General features: G+C 39.6%; 1 protein-coding gene across 1 annotated transcript in view; it reads right to left on the reverse strand.

The window, feature by feature from the left end:
* Positions 1 to 5,787: 5,787 nt before the first annotated feature.
* Positions 5,788 to 11,266, reverse strand: part of LOC102200622 (B-cell receptor CD22-like) — a 12,954-nt gene continuing 7,475 nt past the window's right edge. Inside the window, exon 4 of the mRNA XM_013915038.1 lies at positions 5,788 to 6,050. Coding sequence (XP_013770492.1) covers positions 5,788 to 6,050 — 263 coding nt within the window. The remainder of the gene's footprint in view (positions 6,051 to 11,266) is intronic.

The following is an 11,266-nucleotide window of genomic DNA, read 5'->3' on the forward strand; positions in this document are numbered from 1 at the left end:
CAAAGCAACACTATTAATGACAGTACAGTTTAGTAATAGTCATATTTATAGCTTTAACATGTTACTTAGTTAACACAGAAACTCACCAGCTCGGCTTCATCAGTCATAACAGCAATATCAATGAAAAGAAGATCCGGCAGGTAGGATCTATGAGCGGCTGTTAACACGTACCATCCCAGACTTACATAAATCACTCCGTCTTAAATAAATTTGTCATTTAAAGAAAATATGAGTCTGGCTGCTAATAAATCACAACAAACAAATTGGCATGTTAGTAATATGGGAAAAAACCACACAAACAACAAGAAACTGGTTGTTTAATTAAAAAGAATTCATTTATTGGACTACCTGATCATGTCGCTGTGATGTCTGATTTTTTTTTATTAATTTGTACAAAATAATAAATAAATTATTGTATCACTCATTGTTACTGTGGGACCCAACATACAGACACTGGGTCTCTCAATGATAGAACACACAGACTTTATTCTTGCAGTGATTAACACACACTGCACACCACAGTCATCACTCACACACCCCTGGTCCCAGCGACCTACTGAGGCTACGTCCACACGCACACGGGTATTTTTGAAAACTGAGATTTTTCGTTTTAAAAAATAATCCCGTCCACACGTAAACACAGAAATGAAGGAAAACGCTGCTAGGAAGATGCCAAAGTAACAGGTGGCGCTATATTCCTAACCATGTAGAAATGTTGGCTAGTCTAGAAGCCTCGGTGGGAAATAGTAAACAAGGATGGGTCATAGAAGTGGAACAGAGTCGTATGTGTGGCGGGACAGTAACTGTGTGTGTATATGTAAGAATTTAAACACTGCAGAGAGTACAACTAACAGTAATAGTATTGTAGAAATTCATTTCACCGAAACAATACCGTGGCGCACAGTGTGACGTCAAAAAAGGCGCACACCTTTGATGCTGCGTTTTCTCCATTTTTCTCGTCCACACGTAAATGCAAAAACGAGTTTTCAAAAATATCCACCCTGGCCGGAGTTTTTAAAAATCTCCGTTTTCAGTGACCGAAAACGCCGTTTACGTGTGGACGAAAGGTGCAAACGCATAGAAAAATCTGCGTTTTCAAAAATACCCGGGTACGTGTGGACGTAGCCTGAGACAAAATAGAGGAATCACAATTAGCTGATGACTGGCAGCTGTGGCCGCCCGACTCCTCCGACACTGTCTCCAAAACCTCTGCTTCACCCATTCACCACACCCACCCACTCTAATTATCAAGTTAAGTTTGCTGTTAGCCAAATTTAGGTTACAAATTTGGTGTGATAGTCATAATTTTAAAAGCATTAACTAACTTTTTGGTCAGTTGGAAGGTTGATCCTGGAACATTTATGACGAAACAGGAACCTTACATGACTGGAACAAAATTTGTTTTTGTTGAACCACACAAAAGAAAACCAGCTGGACTGCAGCTGCTTTCACACTTCAGCTCTGCCTCAGTCTGAGACTCATGGACTGATATTATTCTGCTCCAGGGCTGTTAAGAGATCTTTAAAGGGGCGGGTACTCAAAGTTAAAAAGGGACACATAGAACCATGCTGAAGAACAACAACACACATTCATCAAGAACCTAATATGGAATCATATCATACTATACCACTGTCATCAGGTGGGGACAATGCAAAGCAAATGTAGCCTATTATTATTCACCTAATGGTTTCTTATTCACACTCACGCACAGAGAGACAGAGCAGGAAATGCAATTCTCAGAAGTAAAAATGGATGGAGATGAAGATGTGATCTGAAGATGATTTCTTCTGTGGTTGGAAAATTTTAGAGAGATAGACATCTGGCTGCCTGACTTCCTCTGTACCCGCTTAATGTGCATGAACAGACAAAGGCCTGTAAATCCCTTTTAAAATGAGAAGAAAGAAATTACTGCATAAAAATTTAAAATTTCATGTCACATTTGACTTCTGACTTCATCTTTAAGGCCAATAGATTAGTCTACAGGTGAAATTAATAATAATGCTTCATGGAGCTTTTTAAAATGGCAATATAATTTCAGATTCATTTCAGTATGCCTTTGTTGTGTACATTAGATTAACATCTTATAACAGTTTAAATACATAACATTTTGAATCCCCAAAAGTTGATTCAGTTCATCTGGATGTAGCATTTTGAGACTGAAGAAGTCACTTGGCTCAGTGATGAAATGTTTCTCCCACTGAAAACACCACGTCCAGATGAACTGAATCAACTTTTTGGGATTTACTTACCTGGATGACTGAGAATGCATCAAAACATTTTGAATGTACAAAATAAACCGAATCAAATCTTTATTCACTTAATGCTTATTACCAAAGATTTAAACGAATTGTATTAAACAATGAAGTGAATGTGTATTTACAATATCCACACGAATAAAAAAAATATATATATATTATACTCAAATTATGTCAAGTATATTAAAATGCTTGCACATTGCATTTTTTTTACTGCATTACAAACTTCTTAAAGCAAGTTTAAAAATAATAAAGAATACAAAATACATATGCAAAATGTAATAATCTTCCCTTAAAAATAAAACTGCCCAGAGAGTGGTTTGTGCTTTCAGAGTGCTTCTTGTTTGCTGTATTAAGTTTATATTCCAGTACAAGCTAGATTAACATCTAATAAACTAGTAATGATTGTTACATGTGTTACACATATACATAGCTCTAACGTTTATAATAGTCCACTGTCCAAGGACACATTTGTTATATCTGTTGCATCATTCTTTATCAAAATGCAAACACAGCCATAAACAGCAGTATCTTCCTAAAAACATTAAATATGTACACTGAGGACAAACATTCATGTTCATACTCTACTTTTTCCAGACTGTGCTGTACAGTGCTGATGAATACTCTGCAGCCCGTTGATCTCTTAATCTGTAAAGGTAAACATGATGTCAATAAAAATCACAATATCAGTAACATTAAGTGTTTTCTTTTCTTAAGTTAGACCAAAGACCAAAGTTACACCAAAACTAAATAAATAATGCATTTACAAAATCAAAACAAAGAAATTATGGAAACATTCCCACAGAAAATAAGTGTGCTCACCTTTGGGTGCTGTTTAATCTGACCACAGTGTAGTCCACATCTGTTACTTCTTCGTCCTTTTCTTTTCTTCTTTTGGTCTTAATGGGAAGAATGTTGTAGTAGTCGTGCTCTTCTGGCTTCTTTATGAAAGTTACACTGGAATAGCAAAGATCATCCTGCTGCTCCTCTGCTGCTCTACTCTGTGCTGGAGCTGAAGGGCCGTCACGCTTTGGACGCCCACTTGGTGCAGGGTCAAACATGTAATAATATGAATTTTCCTGAAATTCAAGATGACTATTAAAGGTGAAAGGTTATGGTTGGACCCCCCCACCCTCCCCTGCCATCTGAGCCACAGCCTCCCAAACCTTGTATCTGTATTCCTGGAGAGGTTTATATCCCGAGCAAAGGAAGAGCAATGCCACCAACAACAGCATTAAACAAATAAGTGTCATTTTCTCAACACATGAAAACTGCTTACAGTTAGTCACTGTCTTAACTAAAGGTACCCACACACTGTACAGTATTATAAATCAATCATTACAAGCCACACTGTGCAGTGTGGATCTCATAAACCTGGGTGGGACATGAAGTTTGAAGCATGTGAATCGTACAATGATAATGATCAGCTTTTATTCCTCTGCTGTTGGTGTCCATACCGAATCATCAGACTGGATTCAGACTTGATAACAGCTGGCAGCTGTCATATAACAACCTGCTGCAAGAGCTCTACTAGATCTTCCTCTTTATTGGAACTCCTAAAAGCCAGATACTTCCATCATTTCTCTTTGTTTTGTCGCTTTCATGAGTGTTTGTGCTCAGTTGATCAGCACAGCTGATCATCATGCTGCGTTTCTGATGGTTGGTTAATAGATGTTGATTGCAGCAGCAGGCACACTGTGAGAGGATCACCCTAAATTTCTGGCATTGTAATGATTTTATCTCAGACCGTCTTTGTTTACAAGATTACTACAGCCAACCTTTTAAGTTCTTCCACTGTTTAAGATAGGACAACCACATTAAACACAATCAAAGCTATCACCACCATTTTTTCTTTATCTTAGATGGCCCACAGTCACAAAATGTATACGCAGCTTAATATCTGGTTGGGTTAATACCCACTTTTCTGTACTACAACAGCTAACTTTATCTTTCAACTGTGCAGTGTATGACAGCAGTATACAGACATGTACAAGGATATTAAGTTACATTAACATGGTCTTTTTCAGGTTCATATATGTATACCTGATACCTGACCTCTTCTTCCTTACCTCTGCTTTGTTGTCTGGCCTCTCTCTGGATGAATTTGTTTTGAAGCACCCTTTTCTTCTGTACAGAAGGACGAATGAACATATCAGTGAATTATTACATGAAAACACTAAAGACTTTTTTAATAACAACAATAAAACTGAACTGCTCACCTAATGAATATGATCCCACAGATGATTATGACAGCCAGAATTAGAACAGCGATTAATGCAGCTGCAGCAATTTTTTTCCATGAGTCTAGGAAACAGTGACAAAACTGAACATTTGTCACTGGATTACAAGATTTGAGATCACATAGAAATGGAGATAAAACATTTAACCAATCAGACCAAAATCTTCAAATTAACAACTCGATTCTGAATCTAATTCTAACTCTAAACTTTAACAATACTAAAACCAACATTAGGACATTTTAACAACTCCATTGTACTACTATTTTGATTGTACCTAATGCCAGGACAACAACTGTTTGTGTGTTAAAACATGCAGATCTTGATTTTTACTGAAGTCGACCTCAACCAACTCAACACTAAATACAGAGAAAACAGGACAGTAAGACTTGTGGTTAGCATTAGCTAATGGGACTAATGGGAGGTCACTTAATTTCATCTAAAAAGCTCCACAGTTGAAAGTAGCAATGAAACTCTATCTGACATATTTAGGACAACGACCGTGTCTGTAGACTGGCAAACGGTGAAACTGCTACACACTGATTGCCAAACCTGAGAGTTTGCTCATATCACTCTGGTCACTGTCCTACAAGATTTCATTTACTCTCTTTCAGTTTGTATTTGGAAAATGTCAAACACATAGACACAAAGCACCACAAGATTTCTTTTTAAGAAAAACAGAGCTGGATATACAGCAGCATTGACTATGACAGCATGATGAAATAGATCATCAAAAATCAGCCTGGAGAACAGATGAAATATTACAACCCACACTTAGTATTTTTACTTGTAAAGAGCTCTTGTAATTATCATTATTCAAGTGTTTTGTATGGAATGTAAGAATGTCTCTCGGGTGGTTTTGTGGGTGTGATACAGTAATACATGGTCTAACAAAACAAAACCGATAAAAAGGCATTGTTCATGAAGCAGACTATGATGATGTCTTTGGCAGCCAACTTGAGCCAACTGAAAATCTCGAGGACATGATGAAAGCTGAGACTGAAAGCACTGTCAACACCATTTGGTCACAGGTTATGGGTGTATTATCTGATTCATAAATGTATACATACTGTAATCTTATTTTATTTCCCTACATAACTGACACTGGTAAATCAATAATAAACTAAATAAATTGTTCTGTAACTGTAAGATTAACTGCTGTTTTCTACTGATCTGTTTTGTTCCTTGTACCAGGTGTAATTAGCTGCTAGGTTAGCATCACTGCTACAGGTCAGAGTCACTGAACTGCCCTCCACTATCTCAGCAGAGGGAAATTATGTTTTCAAAAAGTTTTTTCACTCACATTTCACATTGATAGAGATGACTTTAGATATTGTTTTGCCCAGCTCATTCTCAGCGGTACAGCAATACTTTCCAGAGTCAGAAAACCAGATGGACCTGAAGATGATCTGCTTCTCTTGGCTGATTGGTTGTTGTTCCTTGTACCAGGTGTAATTAGCTGCTGGGTTAGCATCACTGCTACAGGTCAGAGTCACTGAACTTCCCTCCACTATCTCAGCAGAGGGACTCACTGACACAGAGGGAAGCTTTGGAATGTCTAGAACAGAAAATATTAACATTAGAATTAACGTCATAATACATATGTCTGTGAAGGTTCTCAGTCATCCAGGTCATCGTAGTCAAAGGACCTTGCAAAGAAAAGCGTCTGGACTTCTTTAAGTTGCTTGAAGACGTTTCACCTCTCATCCAAGAAGCTTCTTCAGTTCTAAGGTCAAATGGTGGAGAGTCCCAGATATAAACCTAGTGGGAGTGACCCCCCACAGAGGGACAAAAGGACCCCCTGATGATCCTCTAATCGCTTGAGCCAAGGTGTGAAACTGGGTGTGGGTCCCAATCAGCCAGAGTTTCGGATGTGTTCATTGTGAAACCTGGCCCCACCTTATCATGCGAATTCCTGAGGTCAGATGGCCCAGGATGTGAGTGGGCGTTAAGGCGTCTGGGAAGGGATCTCAAAACTGGATTATAGATGGCAGAGAGTTGGTGTCGTAAACCCCCACCTCTGTTCAAAGATGGTCACTCACAGTGGACATAGATGGCTTCTTTCACTCCTCTTTCAAACCATCTGTCCTCTCTGTCATAATACAATGTCATAATACATTGTGTATTTTTCTGTTAATAATTACAGCAAGCAAAACATAAGAATACAAACTTTAATCTTTATTCTTCTGGCATTAATGTTTATTCAAAATATCCGTATTTCTTCTTTAAAGTTATGGTCAAGACATGTCCCTCACTTTCATTTCAGTCTGTCACACCCTCAAGTATGGGGAAACAGTCAGCCTTTAAATATTTGAAGGATCTGTTATCCTCAATATATTAGGTTCATGCTTTGCATGAACAGACCATGTTTGCTGGATTTGTCAGTTCCATAAATTGGATGTACACATGACAGTCCATGGACAGACCTTTGTAGACAGTCAAAAACAGATCCCTGCACAACCCTGTCAGAAGCACATCCCTGTTTATTAAACTAGTAATCAAATCCTCTAAATAAGCTAAATAAGCAGGATTACATCTACATTTGTATTTCAAAATAAAATTAAACCACTTACAGTCAGGGGAAACATTATTTGAACCGCTGCTTATTTTGCAAGTTTGGCCGCTAACAAAGATGAGTCTTTAATTTCAATGATGGGTTTATTTGAACAGTGTGAGATCAATAACGGAAATAAAATGCAGAAAAATGCATTTCAAAAAAGTTATAAATGAACTTGCACTTTCATGAAGGAAATAATTATTTGATCCCCCACCAGTCAGCAAGATTTCTGGCTCCCAAGTGTATTTTATACAGCTGATGTTGGGAGCCTTCTCAACTCATTACCTGTATAAAATACAGATGTCCATAGAAGCCATCAGTGCATCCAGATTCCAAACTCTGTACCATGGCCAAGATGAAAGAGCTTCCCAAGTATATCAGGCAAATCAAAATTCTGGCCCTACACAAGGCTGGAATCAGCTATAAGACCATCACCAAGCAGCTGGGTGAGAAGGTGACAACATTATTATTCACAAATGGAAGAACTATAAAATAACTGCCATTCTCCCTCGGTCTGGAGTTCTATGCAAGATCTCACCTCATGTAGTTTCAGTAATAATGAGAACAATGTGGAACCAGCCCAGAAATACTCGGAAGGAACATCAGTGATCTCAAGGCAGCTGGACCAAGAAAACACTACGCCATGAAGGACTGAAATCCTGCAATCCCCTGTTTGAAGTTTGCCACTGAACCTCTCAATAATTCAGAGGGGGACCGGGTGAAAGTGTTGTGGTTAGATGAGACAAAAATTGAGATATTTGACATCAACTCAACTCGCTGTGTTTGGAGGAGGAAGAATGGTGCCTATGACTCCAGGAACACCATCCCCACCATCAAACATGCAGGGTGTTTTTTCTGCCAAGGGGACAGGACAACTGGACCGGATTTTTAGAAATACATTTTTCTGGGTTTGGTGGTTATTGTTCTGTCACTCACTGTTCAAATAAACCTACCTTTGAAATTATAGACTGACCATTTCTTTGTAAGGGGCAAACTTACAAAATCAGCAGGGGTTCAAACAATTTTTCCCTGACTATAAATGGTGAGACAAGGCGGTGGTTAAGATTGCTTTGTTATGCATGGGGAAAAAGCAATGATTGCTCAACTCATCTTCTCCTACCTCTTCTCCACAGCAACTTTATAATGAAGTCACCTTATTTCCTTAAGTAGATGTTCCTCTTTAATCTTAATTATTTGTTGTTCAGAATACTACTGTCTTTCATGTAATTATTTGCTTTCTTCACAACAACAATACGAGTCCTTCCGGTATGATGGCGCCTGTGTTCAGCTCTGCCGCTGCCGGTTGTAGTTTGTCGCGCTCTACTACTGTTGTGTTGTTTTTTTCTGCTCTACTGTTCTCACTCAGTTTTAAGGATGTATTTGCGGCCCTGGCTTTGCTATCCATCCGATCCTCTATGATGCCACACGATGTCTCGTCGTCCTCTGGCATTTTCCACCCTCCTCCATTAGCTGGATCCTCATCAGGCGATTTCAGTGGTCCCTCTAGACCACGGAGAAGGAGAGGGAGAAGAGGAGGTATTCAGGTAAAGCTCAGGATGTACTGGCGGCGTGGTTTGTCTGGTAAGCGACGTCGAGCGTGCGTTGTCTCCTGTGTTCAGAAAAGCTCCATGGAGGGAGACTTGTTTTCCACGGCCTTGTTTGGATACGCTGGGCCCGGCTCTTTGAGACCGTGCCACCTCAGGAGGATTTATCCAGACTTTTCTGCGGGCTGGCTTTTTCTTCCCTCGGTGAGTGGATTCTACGAGCGTGACGGCTCGAACCCTGTGTATTTACGTCCCTTAACTCGAGCCTCTGCAAATAATGAGGCTTCTAGCTCACTGAATATGGCACTTTTTAACGCTCGATCTCTCTCTAATAAATCATTCTTGTTGAATGATTTTATATTATCTAAAAAACTAGATTTTTTATTCCTGACTGAGACCTGGCAGCGGGATGTAGACTACTCGTCACTTATTGAACTCTGCCCGGATGGCTATACTTGTCTGGTCGGGGTGGTGGGCTTGCCGTGGCTTTCCAGGACCGTTTCTCCTGCCGATCCGTGAAAACTGGACTTTTTCACTCGTTTGAGCTGCAGCTGCTTAAAATTGGTAACAAGGATCCTTTCTACTGTGCTGTGGTGTATCGTCCACCTGGATATAACAGGTTATTTTTATTGGAGCTCAGTGACTTCTTATCCGCTACTATGAGGCTGTCTAGGGTGCTTATAGTTGGGGACTTTAACATACACGTTGATGATGACTCCGACCCATTCGCCAGAGACTTTATGAACATTACGGATTCTTTTCATTTGACTCAGCATGTGTCCGGTCCCACACACAGCAAAGGTCACACACTGGACCTTGTTTTTACTTTGAGTTTAAATATTGATTTTATTTGCTCTGAGGACATTTTTATTTCTGATCACTATGTTATTGTTTTTAACTTGTCTTTTAATGAGCCTTTGTCCCCCGTCAGACGGATGGTTAGCTCTCGCATCTTCCACTCCTCCACAGCAGAGAAATTTCAAATTCAAATTCCAAATTCAAATTTTATTTGTCACGCACACACAACCATACACAGTATGACATGGGGATGAAATGCTTGTAGCTGTACAATGCCCGACCATTAAATGACAGAAGAAAAGTTTTACAGTATTTACAAATTTGTGGATGCTTTTAACTTACAGCTATCTTCTCAAAATGGTGTTGATTTCTCAACCAGTCTTTTTAATAATTATTGCCTTTCTATTTTAGATGAAATTTGTCCGGTTAAGATGAGGAGTGTTTCTGCCTCTAAATCTCCTCCTTGGCTAAATGACAGTATTCGTTGTCTAAAACGTGATTGTCGTAAACCGGAGCGTAGGTGGATCTTAAGGACCTTTTAGCTTCTTTTAATAATGCGATCAGAGATGCGAGGGCTGCCCATTTCTCACACTTGGTTACAAAGAGCAGAGGCAATCCTAAGGTGCTATTCAACACCATTAGTGACATTGTTACTCCTGCTCTGCCTGCGGCCCCTATATTTTCTAACGAGGACTGTGAAAATTTTCTGTCTTTTCTGCTTGCAAAAATTCATAACGTGAGAATGATTTTTACACACTCACCTGTTATCTCAATCTCTACCCCATCCCGGCCCATTATCTTGGATACTTTCTCTCCGGTTTCACTACTTGAGCTAGTGAAATTAGTGGCCTGGCCTGGTAAATGGCCTGTATTTATATAGCGCTTTTCTAGTCCCTAAGGACCCCAAAGCGCTATTTACATATCCAGTCATCCACCCATTCACGCACACATTCACACACTGTGAATTCAGTGAATCCTCCTGTTCACTTGACATTATACCTGCATCATTATTCAAAAATGTCTTCCAGTCTATTGGCCCATGTGTGCTCACTTTAATCAACTCTTCACTGGCATCTGGTATAGTTCCGGTTTATTTTAAAAACGCTGCTATTCTCCCACTTTTAAAAAACTCTCAGCTTGACTCCTCTCTTTGGAACAGCTACAGACCTATCTCTAAGTTACCGTTAATCGCTAAACTTCTAGATAAGGTTGTGGCTAAGCAGCTTATGGCAGCTCTGGACAAACATGGCATTTACGATAAGTTTCAGTCCGGTTTTCGTCAATTTCACTCCACGGAGACAGCTCTTCTTAGGGTCTCAAGGGATATCTTGATGAATAATGATGCAGGAAAATGCTCTGTTCTACTCATGTTGGACCTCACATCAGCTTTCGACACAGTTGACCATCACATCCTCATTGAAAGGCTGAAAAAATGGGTTGGTGTATCTGGAACTGCATTAGAGTGGTTCTCCTCTTATCTCCATCACCGATCCTTTTCTGTGGCAGTCTCCGATTTTAGGTCATCCTCTACCTCCCTTACTTATGGTGTCCCTCAAGGGTCAGTTTTGGGGCCTTTATTGTTTTTAATTTATCTTCTCCCCCTCCAGCATATAATGGGCTCTTTTGAGGACATTTCTTATCACTATTTTGCTGATGATATTCAGTTGTACGTTTCTTTTATGCCCGAGGATTTATCTGAGCTTCAGCGTCTGAATGATTGCTTAGATTTGATCAAACGTTGGATGGCTGCAAATTTCCTCCAACTCAACGAGGGGAAAACCGAAGTCCTCGTATGCGCCCCTGATAGGTTTCTATCGCAGATAGTGAAAGCCCTTGGTCCTCTCTCACTTTATGTTAAATCCTCTATCAGGAATT

Source organism: Pundamilia nyererei, unplaced genomic scaffold, assembly GCF_000239375.1.
Source record: "Pundamilia nyererei isolate P.nyererei 1_Seehausen unplaced genomic scaffold, PunNye1.0 scaffold00250, whole genome shotgun sequence".
Lineage (NCBI taxonomy): Eukaryota > Metazoa > Chordata > Actinopteri > Cichliformes > Cichlidae > Pundamilia > Pundamilia nyererei.